This window comes from Thunnus albacares, chromosome 20 (genome assembly GCF_914725855.1).
Source record: "Thunnus albacares chromosome 20, fThuAlb1.1, whole genome shotgun sequence".
Lineage (NCBI taxonomy): Eukaryota > Metazoa > Chordata > Actinopteri > Scombriformes > Scombridae > Thunnus > Thunnus albacares.
The window spans coordinates 22,500,098-22,519,935 of record NC_058125.1 but is presented as its reverse complement, the minus strand read 5'-3'; the positions used below and the strand labels follow the sequence as shown (position 1 = coordinate 22,519,935).

Genomic DNA, 19,838 nt, shown 5'->3' with positions numbered 1-19,838 from the left:
ATTAGTTAATGTTTGAGGTTTATCCTAAAACACTTTGGTCATGATCCAGCTAAGAGTCTATAAGCCTGCACTTTAGCAGGTTTGGGTTTAAAGACTTGTTGCCATGACAACAGTTCGAGATTAATTTTAAGACAGCCATTTTAAGATAACCAAAAAATCCAGACTCAAGTTGAATTGCTAGGATTTTAATCTGTATAACTCGGTAACTCGGCCCACAGCCCATCCATTCCTAATGAAGATGTGAATCTTAAAAAACTGATTACAAATATATATATAAAAATATATTGTTTAATTTTTTAAAAAGGCTCAGTAATTTCCTAAAACAGCTGGGCACTGTAGTTTGCAGTAAATGTTAGTCAAACAGGTGTAAATAGTGCATTTGTTAGGAACTATTTTCAGCTGCGGATCGATACACATTTGGTGCTCCGGTGTGTATTTACAGCAGCGGATCAGTACATGTGTTATTGACTTAAAATAAACCACAGGATGTGTTTATAGTGATAAAGGAACAGCACAACAGTGTCATTCTTATGCGTTTCAGATACACACACAGTACTTATTAATAGAATTCATTGTTGGTTTTGGTCTTTTCATTTGATTCGTTGATTGTAAGAAAAATGTAGAAAATGACTATAATCTGTTAACAGCTGGTTACAGGAAGATACACAATCATTTGGCTCAAAACATGGCTTTATACACATCTATCACGTCTAAAGAAGGCACAGGGCTATCTTTAATACACTTTTTAAAAAAAGAGGTTCTAAAATGTACTGATGGACGGGTTTGTAATCCCAACTGGTGTTTGTGGGATACAACATGGAGTAATTAATCTCCCTCCATATACAGGATGAGTTATGGCCTGTCATTTTCCTTTCTTCAGTCCCAGTTGCTCCTCAGCCTCCACTTTTAGTTTTTGCTTCTGGATCTGAGAAGAGAAAGAAGAACGCCGTAAATCTGTTTGTAAGTTGTTCCTGCAGGTTGTAAGTTGTGGTGAAGAAGACTGCAACTGGACGCAACAATTTGAATGTTATTTTCAGGGAATAAAAGTCCAAGATTTTTGAATAATGAACAAAAACTAAAAATCTATTCAGTCAGAGTTGGGCAGCATGATGATGTATACCATTAGGGGATTTAGAAATTGTTAAACCATCAGAGATTTAGCTATAGGTCCACTGATTATACCATAGTAGGTATCCCTTCCTCTCTTGCTTCCTGTTGTGCAGACTAAGGGACAAAATTAAGACCACTGAGAAGTTGGCGGAGGCTATGTCCTTGCCAAAGTCAGCTACTGATCTGGCCAGCGATAAGCCGGCGCTGGTAACTGAGAGGCCAGCAGTGGGAAATGACGCATGAGTCACCAACTTGGTCGAATGAATAATTGGCTTCTCATCTCTCACGGCCGGCTTATCATTGGCCAGATTAGTAGCTGGCTTCGGAAAGGATATAGCCTCTTCCGACTTCTCATTAGTCTTAATTTTGTCCCTTATCCTGCGCCATAGGTTTGAAGTTTGAAGATTTAACAGCTATAAAACCTACTCCTCCCCAACAAAGACTCATAATATGAGATACTGCTCTAAACTAGGCTAGTTCACCTAAGTTAGCTTCTAACAGGATGGTTTATCTTTTAGTGTTTTGTCTTTGTTATGATTTGATTCAGCTACTGCGTTATTTATTTGGTATAACAAACTCAGTTACTAAGATGTTGGAGCATCAAGATTTGATGATTTTTCAATTACAGGAAACAGGAAAAAGTGAGTAAATTAGCATTAGCTACAGCTCTCCGACTAGCTTTAACTAGCTTTAATTAGTCAGTGTGGTTTGGTTGGGTTTTTAACTCTGTTTTGTAGGCTTTATTTATTTATATATATGGCATAATAAGTTTCATATAGTAAAACAAAAAGTCAGATTCTGGTCTTAACTCACTGGATTTGCAGGATTTTTTAATCAATGTGATTTAATACCTTCATTTGTCGGACTATTTCATTTACTGAATTCACTAAAATAAACATTCCCATTTGGGACACAAAGTGATACATTTCAAGTATCTCTTTCATTGTACATAGTACAAGTATTTTGGGCTGCATCTCATATATCAAAGGTGCTATACAAATTAAGTTTTAGTATAATTATTATTGCAGACAGAATTGCAGTAACTGTGTCTGTTCATCACATTATCTCTCCCTGACCAAACAGAACAGTTTGGCCAAACACTTTTGAGAGGGGGGATTCACATCTTCTGAAAATCCCTGCTGCCAAAAATGCTCCGTTCAAGAGCAGCCTGCAGTACTTTGTTGCCACTATCTGAAATCAGCTAGACGGGGAACAAACTAATCTGCAGGCTTTCAAATGTAAACTGAAATCTGGATGCCAGTACACTTCACTGAGAAAGTATGCTGACTAATGCTATTATTTGATGTATTTTAATTGTTTTATTGTGTCCTATGTTGATACCCAGAATTCTCTGGAAAGCACCGTTAACACTGAGTGGATTAACCCGGTGAAATAAAGTAAACTGAATTGAAGGGAGTCCGGTTGATCTGACATGCTGCTTGGGGGACAAGGTCTGCTGCCCCTCCTGGGTTCACCTAACAGAACATTGTGTGCGTGCAGACTAGCTAATAGCTCCCTTTCCCTCCTGTCTGGGGGCATGCAGGGCAAGGCTGTTCAAACACAACGCCATGTCTACAGTAAATTACTTTAAACGGTGTCCCATGAGAGAAACACAAGGAGCAGAAGGGAGTGGATGTTTTTGTGTTCGTCCCTTCCCTAATTTATCACAGATTATTACAGCAGTTGCTAATTATAGCTCTGACTGTTCTTTTACTCATATCATCTTAATAAACACAGTAATATAAAGTTGTATTCATGTCATTTATACTGTATTTAGGAATATATGAGCTCAGCTGAGAGGCTGGGATTTGGGAAATTACCTTTCCAGTAATAGTGAGTGGGTAGCTGGTTACAAAAAGTACGTAGCGAGGAATCTTGAAGTGGGCGATCTGAAAAGAGCGGATGAAGAAGGAGGAGGAGCATGAGTCAAAATCATCTGACAGGAAGATAAAGAATTAAATAATACCTTTTCATTATGAAATATTAAATTGTGCCTCACCTGTCCCTTGCAGTAAGCTTTGATTTCTTCTTCAGTGCAGTCTTGTCCATCTATCAGTTTGATACAGGCACAAACCTCTTCACCCATACGGTGATCATCCACTCCAACCACCTAACAGACAGAAACAAAAAAAACATGTAGCTCTGCTGGAACAGGGGAAAACAGTAAAGTCAACACATATAGTGTATGGAAACATAATCAGAAATACAAACAAATTCTCAATTATTTCATGGCAAAAACTATATTTATGTGAAGATTACTGCACTCATGACACACAGCTAAGGCTCAAAGTGGCAAAAAAGAAAAAAAAAATTAAGTAGGAAAAAATGACAGCTCTACAAACCTGCGAGTATTTGATAATGTAACACGTAATGTAACACAATGTAACATGTTTGTTAATGTAACACTTAACAGGAAATGTTCCATAAGAAACATATTAGAAAACTGGATGACACTGGGCAAGATGGGTGGACCCAGTCAGCCCACATCAGGAACAGAGGATTTTTCAGTCTTCCATTTTTAAATCCTCAGGTAGAAGTCCAAGAATTTAAAGATCCGCTCCAGACATTTTGTATGATATCTAAAAATGCTCTGCTTGGATTAATAATAATATGTTTGAAATATGTGACCGATAAGCTTTTTCCACAAAAAAGTCTACATTACACCTCTTCCTTCTCCCTCATTGAAAAATATAGAATCTATGAATATACAGATATAGTTAAAAGTTTCAAAAGTTTAACTGCTGGACACAAGATGTCTCCTACTTCACTGTGAAGTTCATTCTCAGTGTTTGTACACTGGAGGCTTCAAGTTTCCACATCACACTTGTGTAAGTTGAATATTGGACCACGATTAGCTCCAGACTAGTTGTGATGTAACAAATCATGCTCGTAGGTACACGTGTTAAACTCAGATTTAAGGTGAGAGCAGAGAAACTTTCCTCCTTCAGCAGATGAATGTGAAAACACACTCTGCACATTCATCATTCTGCACAGAAAAGAATGAATTTAACATCCAACTGAAGGAATAAGAAGTGAAAAAACATTTTTGAGTGAAAGGGGACTTAAATTTTACATAGGTCTGACAACTTCTGAAAGAAGAAATAACATTCATTCTTTTACAGATGAAAAGTTGAACTTATAAGCAGTAAAACACATGGTATCGCTCAGTTCCACCAAGTGTCTTGTCTCTAGACACAAACCAAACAATCCTGCACACTGTTCATTTCTTGGACTCACTTTATCAACAACATTTCGGTCCTCAGACCTTCATCAGGCAAATTTCATGCCAACAAATTGACTTTGTATGGATTGTCAAGTCAAGACTTTATGATCTTATCCTTCTGTCACTAAGACCTCATTGTACAAAATGAAATTATGAGTCTACTCTCAGGTGTCTTCCCACAGGCCCTGAAAACTGCTGTCATCAAGCCACTCTTAAAAAAGAACACTCTAGACACTTCACTTATGAGCAACTATAGGCCCATATCAAACCTCCCATTTTTAAGCAAGATCATTGAAAAAGCTGTTTTTCAACAACTGAACAACTTTGTGGCACTAAACAACTGTTTTGATGTCTTCCAGTCAGGATTTCGACCACATCAAAGCACTGAGACTGCTCTTGTTAAAGTCTTCACTGACATACACTTAAACACCGACAGTGGCAGAATTACAGTATTAGTATTACTAGATCTCAGAGCCACATTTGACACGGTCAACCACAACATATTACTAGACAGACTGGAAAACTGGTTGGGACTTTCTGGCACAGTGCTAAACTGGTTTGAATCCTACTTAAAGGACAGGGACTACTTTGTGTCTATAGGTAATTACACATCTGAGCCGACAAAAATGTCATGCGGAGTTCCCCAAGGCTTCATTCTGGGGCCTCTTCTGTTCAACATCTACATGCTCCCACTAGCTCAGATTATGAGAAACAATAAAATGTTACCACAGTTATGCGGATGACACACAAATTTACATAACCGTATCACCAGGAGACTATGGTCCAATACAATTGCTGAGTAAGTGCATTGAACAAATCAATGATTGGATGTGCCAGAATTTTCAACAAAGACAAAACTGAAGTAATTGTTTATGGAGCCGAGGAAGAATGTTTAAAAGTCAGCACTCAGCTTCAATCAGTAATGTTAAAAACAACAAACCAAGCCAGAAATCTTGGTGTAGTCATGGACTCAGACCTGAATTTCAACAGCCACATTAAGACAATTACAAAGTCAGCCTACCAACATCTGAAGAATATATCAAGAATTAAAGGACTTATGTCTCAGCAGGATTTGGAAAAACTTGTCCATGCATTTATCTTCAGTAGACTTGACTACTGTAACGCTGTCTCCATAGGTCTCCCTAAAAAATCGATCAGACAGCTGCAGCTGATTCAGAACGCTGCTGCTCGAGTCCTCACTAAGACCAAGAAAGTAGATCATATCACTCTAGTTCTCAGATCTTTACACTGGTTTCCTGTCTGTCAAAGAATTTACTTTAAGATATTGCTGTTGGTTTATACAGAACTAAATGGTTTAGGGCCAAAATACATCTCTGATCTGCTGCTACATTATGAACCATCCAGACCTCTCAGGTCGTCTGGGACAGGTCTGCTTTCTGTCCTCAGAATAAAAACTAAATATGGTGAAGCAGCTTTCAGTTTTTATGCTCCACATATCTGGAATAAACTCCCAGAAAACTCTAGATCTGCTGCAACTCTCAGTTCTTTTAAATCGCAGCTGAAGACTTTTCTGATTGCCTTTCATTAAACCACATTAACAGTTAATATTTTACACTGCACTGTTACTTTTATTCTCTTGTTTTATCTGTCTTATTTAGCTTCTATTTTATTTCCAAATGTAACACTTTTTAATTGTTTTTATACGTTTTTTTACTTGTGTTGCTTTTATATTCTGTTTTAATGCTTTTTATGCTCTATGTGAAGCACTTTGAATTGCCTTGTTGTTGAAATGTGCTACACAAATAAACTTGCCTTGCCTTACAGCCTTACTTAGCCTGGTATGACCGGTAGCTCATTGAGGCTAATGTTAGTCAATGTTAATGTTGCTGTATGACTGACATTACTGTGTCACTTTGCTGACTTGCTGACTTTTCTTTACTTGTGATAATTATGTTTTAGCATTTACCATTCTCCTGCAAATACCACTCTCAGAGAAAGTCACAAATGTGGACATACGTGTGCAGATTCTTCTTTTGGCAGCAACAAAATGTGCATAAAATGGTTATTGCTGTTGCTGTTTGAGCTCACCTGTGCCTCCTTCACTTTTGGGTGCGTGTGCAGGAACTGTTCAATCTCAGCCGGGTAAATGTTCTCTCCTCCTCTGATGATCATGTCTTTAATTCTGCCCTCGATTTTGCAGTAGCTGTACGCATCCATGCTTCCAATGTCTCTGCAGGAAACAGGAGGTATTAAAACATCAGTGACTGGACTGTAAATCACAATAAAAAAAAACATAAAATGCTGCAGATCCTCTGTCATCAGTTGTAACTCCAGGTGGCATATATTGTTTTTCTATTCTGCTGCTCTGGTTCATACTGTATGAAGCAGTGTACAGAATACTCACCCAGTTTTGTACCAGCCGTCTTTAGAGATGACCTCCTCGGTTTTTGCTTTGTCGCCCCAGTACTCCAACATCACACAGAAGCCTCTGATCATAATCTCCCCCGACGATCCCAGAGGTACGAGCTCTCTGGTTGTAGGGTCCACGATTTTAGCCTGTGGAGCAGTAGATTCATATTTTTAAACATTTTAATACTTTTATTTAGCTAATATTGTCATGTATGGACTTTCAGTAGAGCCATTTTGTGATGACAAGATCATTTTGTGCTATTGATGGCTTCCAAGCAAATGTAATGCAATTAAAAACTGACACAATTACTTCTTAAAGTTTCCTTTTTACACATATGAAGAGTTAATAATAATAACAATAATAATCAGAACAGAAAGAAAAAGAGGACAGAAAAAAAACATTCAAAAACACATACAGACATAATGCACATATGAACACAGAAAGCATACAGCCACCAGTCACCAGACTCAGCTGATCTAATGGGAGGGGGGGGGATTGTTCCAAAGTCTGGGTGCTAGCCCAGCAAAACCACAGTCGCCTTTGGGTTTGTTTTTTGTTTTTTTTGTTTTGGCATGTAGTATGGCCAACAGGTTTTGGTTGGATAACCTAAGTGACCACTCGGTTGTGTAAGGGCTTTGTAGCTCGGAAATGTAGGCAGGAGTTAATCCATGTAGGGATAAATGTTTAAAAGAATCTTATAGAGTGGTTTTTAAGATACTCAAAGATGTTTTACACAAGTTTAAGAAAATCTTAGGTAACTAAAAAACACACTAAAAGGTCAGCCTTTTTTTTTCCATATTGTGTTATACACTCAGAGGCCGACTTATTACCTTTTTATTACTTAGAAAACACCCACCAGAACAATGTGAATTGTTTGTGGTGCTGGAAACATTCCTGATCTATGTGGACATAATGGCCTCACACTGTTGCTGCAGATTTGTCGGCTGCATATCTCCGGTTCCACCTCATCCTCAGTTTTTTCTCTGTAAACTCTAGAGACTGTTGTATGTGAAAATCCCAGATCAGCAGGACTGAGATCAGCAGTTTCTGAGATAAACCAGCCCATCTGGCACCAACAATCATTCCACAGTCAGAGTCACTTGGATCACATTTCTTCTCCACTCTGATGTTTCATTTGTTCTGCATGGTTTTATGCATTGAGTTTGTGCCTCATGGTTGGCTGTGTAGCCATTGAGTGTATATATATTGATTTGGGAAAATATTCTTAATAGCATATATATATTTTCACAGTCATTTAATCATTGTTTTTTATAGTGAACCACGTTCTGGTACCTCTAAGTGGTCGATGATGTACCCGACTGTCTCGGACTTCCTCTCTAAGTTGTCTTCCGGTGAAGCACAGAATGTCACAGGGCTGTTCTCCGTGGTGCCATATCCAAGCTGTCAATCACAAACACAAACCACATGTCACAATGGTGTCATCTTTTCTTGATAGTCTAGCAGAGGTTTTCATAACTTCACAGGAGCAAACAAGTGCAAGCCTAGGAGCTCAGTGAGGTATGTGGTGCCCCTCTGACAACTGGCACACCTGACGCAGAGATCTCTTACGTCTATCATTCTTTTTTATCAGAACCTATTTTCTTTTCTTTTCTCTTCTTTTTTGCATTGTCTGAAATATTTTTAGGGTGTTCATTAAACAAAAAGATCTTAGCTCACTGTACTGTGGGGGCTTTTCAGATGATCTGTGAGCCAAGAGAAGGTGAAACATGACAGTCAAACAATCAGAGATTGAGCCTTAAGAAAATCTTTCTCTTTCTCTGTTGGGGTGAGGTGAACCTGAAAGTATTTGGATGGGTGACAGAAATAACATAATTTCCTGAACTAATAAAGGTTTCCTTTCTGAAGTTATTTCTCATTCAAAACTGAAAAATATACACTGAGTAACATTCCTTAACAGCAAAATTCACCATTTGTCACTGGGAGAAGCAGGAAAAAATTAAACAAATTGGGTAAAAATAATAGAGGAAAGAAGTAAAGACAGCATGTACAGAAGTGAAACCACACTGCTGGACGAAAGCCACACCACTGACAGACTTTCCCCATCTTAAATTACAACTCACAATCCAACAATCCAACAAATTGTGCTTACTTGCAAAGTTAATTATTAAGTTAATAATTTATAATCAATACCAGGATACTTAACAACAACTTAAATAAAGAAAAGAAATTTTCTCTTTTTTTGCAAAAAACAACTTTCTGTTCACCCAACAGGAGCTCCACTTAAACTAACATATACATTCATATATTGTGCTTAGACATACACACACATACACACACACACCTGAAGGTCAGATACACAGAGTACAACCAGTGGGTTTGCCAGTTAAATGAAAGTTCCCAAAGTGATGTGTTAAAATGTCAATGGCAATATAAAGATACTCAGTTTACATCGATATAAAATCAGAAAAAAGCAGAAAACCATCATACTGCAAAAGCTGGAATTTACATTCTCAAATGGTTAATCCATTATGAAAGTAGTAGCCAATACCTTTTCTGTATATAAATTAATTGTTTCAGCTGTAAACCCAATACATTAATTCAACTGATGTTCATCAGTGTTTCTGTTTTTGGAGACTTTCTACATTTCCTACTTTTTACTCCATTACATTTATCTGATAACTGATAGAGTTACTTTGCTGATTCAGACTTTACAACAAGAGATGAGATAAACTCATGATGAAAGAAGAAAAAGAAAATATTCGAAGAGGAAGGAGTCAGATCGGTGACATAAAATTCACTGCTCACAGGTGTAAATACACTCAAAGGCAGAAAGGTTCATGTCTGTTGGACAAATAATACCTGCACAGCATTTTAGCGGAGGTTACCTGGAAAATCAGGGAGGAGACGATATTCCCAATAAAATGTTAGATCTGTTAAGTAAACTCTAGATTCCATTTATCCTGGGTGGGTCCATCAATCTTAGCCAAACTATCCACAGACCATAGCCAGGCAACAAGACTTCTGCTTCATTTTTTTCTATGTTTTATTTTAATACTCAAGTAGGTATCAAGAACACCAAAAACAAAGTGTGTTCTCAGATCTGACTGGTAACTTTTCATGGATAAGACCAGTTTTTTTTTTTCACAGCAGCAGCAGACTTTGAAAAATAACTTCACAAGAGACTCATAAGCTTCTCCATCTCTAGCAGTGGAAAGCTGACAGACACAATCACAGTAACAACTCACATGTTTGACTGCAAATGACCACTACATTACATAACGCCCATGCTCATTTTCTGAGGAAAAAGACTGAAAGAATGCATACAGGAATGTAAAGTGGCATCTCAAACGTTCATTCCTGGCATGATGAAGTATCTTTTTGCAATTGTTTTGACTTGAAACAGCATCTCTCCTCCTGCCAGCCATCTGGAGACTATTATCGGTTATAAAACAGCTGCACAGGAGTGGCTCCTTTTCCTGCCACCGCAGACTGAAAAACAATAGAGACGTCTGGCAGCGTGCACAGATCGAACTTGACCTCACGCCACATTGTTAAACATATACCTGAAGGTTACTCTGATGTAAAAATGATAAAGAAACACAAACAAAAAAAACGGATGCATGAGCATGTGTCTTTTTTATGATTTGTCTGAGCGTTTATGCAACTCCTGCAAAAATGAAGCCACTAGCCTAGACTGAGCGTCGTCTTCCTGCTCATTTAGGGTTAAATTCTCATAGACACTTGACTTCCTCTTGCAAACCTCTCGCTCTAACACTCTGGCAAGCCCTCCTAGTTTTTTTCCTCAAGTAAATGTTATAAATAGTCATGTGTGTTCTGTTGACTGGCCATCCTCCTCTCAAAGTGAATGTCTCTCTGCACTGCCCACCTTTGCTCAGTCACCTTTACACTCCTTCTCTCTGTCTGTTTCTCTCTCAACACACACACACAAACACACTTCAGTTCAACCTTTTGCCTTTCCTCTTTACACTTCTCGTCAGAGCTTCTCTCAGAGGATTTTTTTTTTACATCTTCTTGTTCTGCTAAAAGACTGGAAGACACTCTATCAAAGTCGGTGGACATTTAGGAGTCTGTCAGGATGCGTTGTGTGAGCTGGTTGTTGCTGGGGACCTGTCTCCTGGTCCTGGGTCCTGCAGTGCAGGGCGCCCCGAGCCAGTGCCCCAGCTTGTGCCACTGCCACGGCGACCTTCAGCACGTCATCTGCGACAATGTCGGGCTGAAGAAGATCCCACGGGTGTCGGAGGCCACCCGTTTGCTGAACCTGCAGAGGAACAACTTGGGCAGCATACCCACCGGGGCCTTCAGCGATAGCAAGGGACTCATCTCTCTACACATGCAGCACTGCCAACTCCGAGAGATCGGATCCCAAGCCTTCAAGGGGCTGAAGAAGCTCATCTACCTCTACCTGTCCAACAACGAGATCAGCAGCATCAAGCCAGGCGCCTTCGATGACCTGACCGAGCTCACTTACCTCTACCTAGATGGGAACCAGATCAGCGAATTGGCTAAGGGCATCTTCTCACCCATGATCAACCTTTTTATTCTACAGCTGAATGACAACAACCTCCGTGAGCTGCGGGCGGGAACCTTCACAGGTGCCAAAGACTTGCGCTGGCTGCACATAAGTGGGAACGAACTGTCAACCTTGCAGCCGGGCTGTCTGGACGATGTGGAGAACCTCGCTATACTTCACCTGGATAGGAACAAGATGACCACCTATCCCAGCGCGGCATTGAGCAAACTGCGTGTGGTGGAGGAACTCACGCTGGGGAGGAACCCCATGAAGACCATCCCAGACAACGCCTTCCAGAGCTTTGGGCGCTACATGGAGAAACTACACCTGGACAACATGGGTCTGGAGAGGGTGAGTCAGTGGTTTCACCTGGTATTTACTACACAGAATTAGCATGATTATAATATCTAATGCCTAAAATGTAGACAGTCAAAGCTAAAAATATTGGTTTTCAGCTAAGAATTATAGAGATATGTTAGGATTATGTAATTTATAATTCCTATACCAAAGATTTTAATCCTCGGTTTTTGATAAAATAGTTCAATCAAGAACAAAATAATGTGTTAATCTTATGAAAAGGTCTTTTTTATGTCTGTCTTAATATTTGTTTATTTGTTTTGGTCTGGCATCTAGACTATATTTCATCAGCATATTTACATGTACTGACTTGCCAACAGCCAACACCCCTCACAGACTGCCTACAGGCATTTTTCTAATCTTGTGCACAACATACATGTCTGGTGTTAATGGATGCATCTACACTAGTTCTATCATAAGTCCTGACTACCATAATAGTAACATAACCAACCAACATTTACATAAGTTGCGTAACTGAATCTTCCTAATGCAGCAGTTGGTTTGTATGATTCTGCTTCCTCCGCATCTGGCTCAGTGATGATGTATTTTTCCATCTCAATGGAATGTGTTTTGGGTAAAGCTTCAGGATGCACATGTGCTGGAACCTGTCTTGAAGATTTCTGCCTCCACCCAATAAAATGAAGGTGAATGCACTGAAAAGATAGGTGGAGGGACTATTTCTTTGGCAGAAATAGTGTTTTTTTGTGGATTATCTTAAATAATGGGGGCTTTATTTCTGGAAAGAACTTTTCAAATTACATTTTACTCCGTTGTGTTGGGGTGGAGGCAGACATCTAGAGACAGATATCTCAAAAACTGGGTAAATAAAACCAAAAAAATGAAAAAAAGAAAACCCTTAAATGTCTTGTTTTGTCCACAACAGTCCAAAACTCAAAGATTATTTAGTTTACTATCATAAAAGACTAAAGAAACCAGAGAATATTCATATTTGAAAAGCTGGAATCAAAGAATTTGTAATTTTTTTTCTAAAAAACTCAAACCAAATAATCGATTATTAAAACAGTTGCTGATTAATTCGATAGTTGGGAACTAATCAATTAATCAACTAATCATTGCAGCTCTAAATATCTTGCTTCATCGCTGGTGGTTTAACACTGTATGTTTGTGCTGGTCACTCCTGAATTTAAAGTGTAATCTGAGATCGTCAAAAGCATCATTACACAGTGTTTGAGTACTTCAATGACAAATATTCGTCCTGCTCTCATCCTTCATCATCCTAAACATCAACCTGCCACATGGTATCTGATCAGATGAACCTCCAGAATGATGCTCAGATATGTTTGACTGTAAGACGTCCATCTTCCATCCAGCTCTACCACAGCTATGTAATGAATGTATACAGTATAAACTCTATGCTATACCATGCTACAGTGCTTTTCAGACATTCCTGAGAGCACATTTGCTTCATACTTGAGGTTAAGCCGACATTTGAGTGTACCTGTGCCACAGCATGGAGGCATCCCGAAGGGGAAAACTGTAAAATAACAACCTTCTCACGCTGGGACTGTGCGAGAGCCAGGTGGAAGCAGCAGGAGACGGCACACATGGCCGGAGAGACTGAGCCATTTTCCAGCCAAATGCAGATATTTTTAGAGTGTTTTTGTTTGCTGGACCTTGGCCAAGCATGTCTGGGTCTAATTATTACACAAGTGTTATTTTCAGCGAGGTGTGTTTTCTACTTTCGCTAGGAGGGTCTTGTAAACAGGTCAGGAGGGGTTAGGAGACAGGTAAATAGAGGCAGGGTGTTCCACAGTCCATGAAGAGGAATATTTTTAGCTTGCCATCGCCCCAGTTGAATGGACAATTGGGCCCTTTGCGAGCCTTCCTGGCAAAGGAGCGGCCCAAAGAGGGAGACGACAGTGAGCGAAAACACCCCGACCATGCTGGAAGTCATCCATCTTCCATTGCTTCAAAATACCATACCCTCAGCTACTCGTCGCTCTACAGTGGAAATTTCCAAAGGGCACTTTTAAAACAGCCAGACTCACATAAAACAACCCTTCAAAGTCTAGCTCCTCTCTCATCCACCCTCTTCTTCCTCCAGGAGGAGACTAAACTTGACACAACACAGATCGGTTCATCTAGCACCTCTCTGAAGCTTTTAGCACCCTCGCAGATGCATATGAAGCACAAGTGGAAAAAAGGAGCCCCGCGACTGTCAATGTTTACACAAGAGCCAGTGCAGAAGGAAGGATGAGAGGAGTCTTTCATGCCAGAGCAAGACTGGCGAGATTACCCCACTCTGCATCTGTCTGCCTTCTGACAAACACGAGGATGGGTGGTGGTGATGGGTCAGCATGACATGTGCGCCATGTTTTGAACAACACTGTATGCACACTGTGTACAAGCTTAGCTCACCAATAGTTTCCTGATGTTTGTATCTATTAGTGAATTAAAATTTTCCAGTGTGCTAAACACACACACATCTTTCATGAATTTGTGTCATATTAACTGAACAAAATCTCCCTAGAATCCAAGGCCAAAACAACTCACAAGTTTTTTCCTTTAAGGTCATTTTTTGGTTTCAATTTATTTTTCTCTTTCATTTTAAATTGAGTTTTGTTTGTTTGTTTGATTTTTGGGAGCCTTTCAATTATTCAATTCAATTCAATTATTCAATTATTATGACAAAGATTTAATCCAATACAGGTGCTCCAGAGTCCAAACAATTGTAGATACTTACTGTTTCTCAAAGACTCACAACAGTGCAAGATACTCCCTTAAAAACATTCTTCTTTATAACATTCAAGAAGAGGAATTAAAAATGCTAAATGCGAGACAAAGAGCAAGTCTAGACTCAAAATGTTTTGCTCTTTCTGAATGAAAGAAAGAATATTTTCAAGGGAGCTCATTTAAATCTATCCTAACAGGGATCCCTCAATACTGTGACATAAAAATGAAAAATAACTTCTCTGAATTTCTCTCTATCTTTCTAGTTCTCTGATGGTGCATTTACTGGTGTGACAGCAATCAAGTCACTACACCTGGACAACAACAAGCTAAAGTCCCTTCCCAGAAGCCTTGAGTTTGGTACCATGACCAACGTCACCCTCTCCAACAACCCATGGACCTGCACATGCCAGCTGGTTCCACTACGCAAGTAAGAGACTCACCTGAAACACTGAGACAAAACTATACAACCTAGTGGCTCTTTTAGGTGATACTTTGCCACTTAATGCTTACATCAGCATACTAACATGCCCACAACAATGATTTTAACATGGTATTATGTTTACCATGTTCACTGTCTGAGTGTACGGTATTAGCATGCTAATACTTGCTAATTGGCACTAAACACAAAGTACAGCTGAGTCTAATGTGAGTGACAGTTTTGTAGGTATCTGGATTTAACCAAAGTACCAGACAAATTAAAATTTTGACATGGTGCTAGACAAAAAGTTAGATGATCATTGAAATTTTTACAATTCATGCTGAGGGGGAGCTCAAACATGACTACAATACATCCAATAGTAGTCAAGACCTGACTTTCAACCAAAGATGTCAACCTGCTGGTGGCACTAGATGAAAAGTCGGGGTGAACACCAAAGACATTAGGCTTAATCTTCATTAGGGACCTTCGATGTTTGTACCAAATGTTGGACCAATCCATCTAATAGTGGACTGGTCAAGTGACGAATTGACCCTAAAGCCTCACCACTAGAAATAAAGAGACACTGGCTACAAATAAAGAGACACTGACATAATATCACCTAAAAAGCTCTGTATCTTAATGCTCACATAAGCAGCCCTTCTCTTTCTTTATATAAGTTGTCCAACCCTCTAAGCCCTCACAAATACTCCTCATCTTTTGGTTTCTACCCTTCAGGTGGATGGACGCGAGCCGCAATCGTCCAGATGCAGTGTGTGCTTCTCCACCTCCGCAGAAAGGCAAGCAAGTCAGAGACAGCACCGCCTTCAGTAGCTGCAGAATCAAGCAGAAGAGAGCCAAAAAGGGCACACGCCATTGAACACACAGCTGAACAGGTACAGTACAAGCCGATGACGTGATGAGAAAAGAGGAATCATATTTTTGTAAATCAAAGAAAATCATATAATATAACTCCTGATCAGAAAGTTAAATTATCTTAAAGGGAACATGTTATGTTTTTAGTGGTTTTCTGTTACTGCTATGATGTCAGATGTTAAACATGGTAAAAAGTTCCAAAACATGAGGTGAAGTTATGTAAAAACGATACTTGCAAGTCAAAAGCCAGGGCTTCAGCCCGCTCTGAACGCTTCATTTGCAGCGTCTTTTTCTACCGTGCCGACATCAGCAGGCTAATCAGAACAAGGTGGGTTCACCGGGATGGGATGGGGGGGTGGAAGGGGGGGGGGGGGGGCTGAGGGGCTACATAAAAGCCCAGAATAAGAAAAATAAGGAGTTTTTTTTTTAACTGTAAATCATGCAAAGATATTCCAGTAAAACCCCAGATTATAAATACATTTCTGGAAATGTGAGTGATACATCCCCTTTAAAGTGCCTAAAGTTGTGGGGTTGGTTAGTGGTGTACTATACTGTCTTTTTTGACAGTACCACAAGGAGTCACAGAGATGGAAATTTTAAAATCCTTAACAAAGGGGCTTTAAATGGTGCTCATAAATCATTCATATTCTTTTTTAAATGCACTTTTATCTTTTTGTTTTGTTTTGTTCTGTTTTTTGCAATTCCAAATACATCCATGGAGACACTTGACCTTTAAATAAAGTTAAATAGTAGTTCTGTTTTTTAAAGTGACACCCTCACTGATCACAACCTTTGCAAATACTTTAGGTATAGTTTTGTTCGTCACTCCAGCCTCTATTCACGTCTAAAATCACACCCCTCCTGTGATGGTCTGGTGTACAGTTTTCAGCTGGACTCCTGCACAGTGTGTCACTGGATTCAGACGTTACCACGAGGTTTAAGGTGGTTTTGGAGTAGCCCAGAGTTGGCTTTGCATGATTTTGTTTTTCCCTTCTCTTTTCCTGACCGCAGAACTCTCTGTTCTCCACTCTGTCCCTGTGTGAACTTTTCCATGTTGGCCCTGGGGTCCAGTACACCAAGTCCAGGTCATGGGGTCTCTGGTTGGAGGGCAGACTGTTTGATTTGGCTGCTGATTGTGTGTCTTTTCCGCAGGAGACGCTGAGGAGGAGCCTGTCCAGGTGACCGGCTACATGTGCAAAGAAAGCAATGCTCACTCATTCTACTTCGAGACTGTCCATCTATTCATCTGCCAGATGTTGTCAAACACTTTCATACTGTACATACACATGCTCACTCTTTGTCTGTCTCTCTCACACGCAAACACATGAAGAGCTTTATGGACCTCAGACATGTTTTCATTTCATTTTCCTTCATTCATATCAAAGATGAAGAATTAAGTATGAAGTGGAAGTGTACCACATTCAGGTAAACATCAAAATAAAGGATGCATTTCAATAAACAACAGCCACAGAGATTATAGAGGAAAAATGTGTTGCCTTTTCCTCCCGAGAACAGTGAATACAAAAAAAGTTGATGTTCTTTAGTGAAGATTGTATTCTCCTTATAAGTTTCAGTGTCTCAATTAGCCTGAAAATAATGTAAACATAAACCAGATAAACTTAAAAGGTGCAGTAATTTCTTATATTTTTTTGTTGAAATGTTCTCCAAAGCATATTGTCAAAGGCTTCTGTGACTCAGGCTCACTGAACAGTCTGGCAGCAGTACAGAATATTCCCCTTCTCAATTTTTAAAGTGGAAACAGACGACTTTTCAACTTTCCCCCACTGGCGTTTCCAAGTGGCATTATTGTTTGTGCTGCTGTTGCAAAGACAACCAGATCATTTTCCTCAGAGCATAGCTCTGTGAAGAAATGATCAATGCCAATAAAAGAGATGAAAGAAGCATGTTCACTGAAGAACTGAACAATTGTACAATTGCACAATTTTATATTGAATTTGGAAACAGGCAAAAGCTATTGTAATGATGTGCATCGCATAGTAATAACATAGTTTGAGTAGCGTTATTGCTTCACACAAACAAGTTACTACAGCAGGGGTTGGTGTCAGGGTGGAGCAGGGAGTAACATTAGAAGAAAACATTAGGAGAAAAAGTGTGAGTTTGTTTGTTCATGTCATCTATAATGGAGACATGAAAGCAGAATTCTTTAGTATGTGTTGAGAAAAGCGAACTGGGTTGGTAGCATGTTTATGTTTTGACAAAATGAAATAAACTGCACAATAGAGATGGTGATAACATATTTTCTGTCTGTTGATTTTCATATGAACAAGTAGATCAGCCTGACTGGATACTGATCCAGTGTTCTGTGGTTGTAGGGGTGCTAGCTGATTTCTAGAGGGCTTCCTTCCTGTTAGCTACCATAGCTAACTGGAAGAAGGCCCTCTAGAAATCAAAAGACAAGTTTATTCAGGTAGTATACTTAGTATACATAACGTATGCAGATAAGAAGTGTGTCATCAGATTTGCCTGTGCAATATTCCACATTTATCATATAGCAATAAGACAATAGAAAGAGGTTGGCCATCAAACAAATTATTGAGATATAGCTATCAATAGCTACAGGGGAAAACAAAAGTGCTATCCTCTTCCTCTTTTGGTTGCGCAATGGTTGACACACCTCCTTTGTGCCGTAAATTGAGCCTTAATTTTCCCGGGCGCTCGTACCCGGTGGCAGACAGAATTGCATAGAGACAGCGAGGCTTCTAGGAAACCAATCTAAACGCCAATGGTGTCATTATTCTATAGCCATTACACTGTGCAATCAACATTCACTTCATAAATGATAAGTTAAAGCAAAAAAGTTGTCTATTTCCACTTTAAAGCGAACCTCAACCTTCTAACCAATCAGAGACTGCCAAAGCCAAGCCAGGGGTGGGAGTTCACAGCTGTCAATCAATACGTGAACACACTTCTAGCCTAAAACTACTCTTGTATCAAGTTTCCAGAACTTGTATATTGTAACTTTAAAGCTACATTATTTTAAATATTATTATCTTTTTGGCCACAAGGGGGCAGTGGAAAAAGCACAACATTGACATATCATCACCTTATCAAATAGTCGCCTATTTCGTCATCCAGAAGACACAGAGCAACATTAGCATTCATTTGAAGTCCAATATTCACTCTTATTTTAGCTCTGTTTTGGTCTAGATTAACTCTTAGCTGCTAAATGCTCTACTACGTTCACCGGCTAGTTTTGTCTGTGTGTTGGAGCTCGGCAGAGTGTACAGTTATTGCAAACAGGGGCGTGCTGCTGCTAGAAACGAGGTTGATGAAATTGGAGTTTACAGGCCAGAAACAATAAGCTAAAAGAGGCTAAAAGGCTTCTTAGAGTTGGGTTTGTCACTACGAGCAATACCTTTAACATTACATGTAACAATTTGATCCACTGTTAATATAAATAAAAACAATTATTGGTGTAGTTTTAAGATACTGGAGGTGAAGTTTCTAAAACAGGTGATGCTCCTTTATTTTGTTGGTTACCTGTATAAAGAATTGATCATCAGACCAGATATGGCTCCAAACAAGATAAAGATACTCCTTCAAACTATAAGCTAACTGTTAAGCATCCTACAAATGTCGCTCAGGCAGGCATCAACGCTCTTGTGTACCCTCTTTTCTGCTTTATGATGTCAGTTTTACCCCCTCATCGACTGAGAAAACACCCGAGATAGTTACAGAAAGGATAGAGTGACTGAAGACCTATTTCTCCAAGAAATTTAAAAGACAGTAAAGACTTGAAAATGTGGGTAAAGTTAATAGCTTACCCACATTTCATAGCTTAATACGTTTTCCATTTATTAAAGTATTTCATCATCCCACACAGTAGACCTATAAAACTGCATTTAGTTCATTTTTTAACACAGCTAAGAAAGAACACACATGAGAATTCAGGACTTTAAACCTAAAAAGATGATTTATACAAAGAAACTGTCTTTACTGTCATGCAAATTCTTCATATCACACTTAACATTTTAAAATTCATTTAAAAACATGATTTAAACAGAAGGAAAAAGTTTATTGCACAAATATAAAACAAATATGAGGGTTACTGACGAGTGTAGACTTTAAGCATATCTTATGTTTATTCAATATTTTTACATTTCCTGGACTTTTGGAAGTGGTAACTGCTCACATCCAATAAACCTTTTACTAAACTAAGCCTTCTTTTTGTCTTTTGACTTTTTATTACAAAATGTCAAATGTCTTTGGATATCTGCCTTAAAAGTCTGAGATCTTATAAAAATTAATCCAAATTCAAAAACAGGGTTTATAGTCTGGT

The 19,838-nt window shown here is 39.1% G+C and overlaps 2 protein-coding genes across 2 annotated transcripts in view; one reads left to right on the top strand and one right to left on the bottom strand.

Annotated features, from left to right (window-relative positions):
* Nucleotides 1-270: 270 nt before the first annotated feature.
* acsf2 (acyl-CoA synthetase family member 2) overlaps nt 271-19,838 on the bottom strand; it is a 37,944-nt gene continuing 18,376 nt past the window's right edge. The window contains exons 11-16 of the mRNA XM_044337422.1: nt 7,998-8,105; nt 6,699-6,850; nt 6,383-6,524; nt 3,110-3,220; nt 2,931-2,999; nt 271-925 (exon numbers count right to left, since the gene is read on the bottom strand). Coding sequence (XP_044193357.1) covers nt 863-925; nt 2,931-2,999; nt 3,110-3,220; nt 6,383-6,524; nt 6,699-6,850; nt 7,998-8,105 — 645 coding nt within the window. The 3' untranslated portion in view covers nt 271-862. The remainder of the gene's footprint in view (nt 926-2,930; nt 3,000-3,109; nt 3,221-6,382; nt 6,525-6,698; nt 6,851-7,997; nt 8,106-19,838) is intronic.
* chad (chondroadherin) lies at nt 8,113-19,718 on the top strand. The gene is made up of 4 exons (XM_044337423.1): nt 8,113-11,547; nt 14,511-14,674; nt 15,401-15,558; nt 16,691-19,718. The coding sequence occupies exons 1-3, from the start codon at nt 10,762-10,764 to the stop codon at nt 15,540-15,542; spliced, it is 1,092 nt and encodes a 363-aa protein (XP_044193358.1). The 5' UTR covers nt 8,113-10,761; the 3' UTR covers nt 15,543-15,558; nt 16,691-19,718.

Excerpts from the sequence above, each read along its gene's own strand:
- chad (XM_044337423.1), top strand. The coding sequence starts at position 10,762 with ATGCGTTGTGTGAGCTGGTTGTTGCTGGGGACCTGTCTCCTGGTCCTG. Across the intron at positions 11,548-14,510 it reads ACAACATGGGTCTGGAGAGG|TTCTCTGATGGTGCATTTAC; the intron begins GTGAGTCAGTGG and ends CTATCTTTCTAG. Across the intron at positions 14,675-15,400 it reads CAGCTGGTTCCACTACGCAA|GTGGATGGACGCGAGCCGCA; the intron begins GTAAGAGACTCA and ends TCTACCCTTCAG.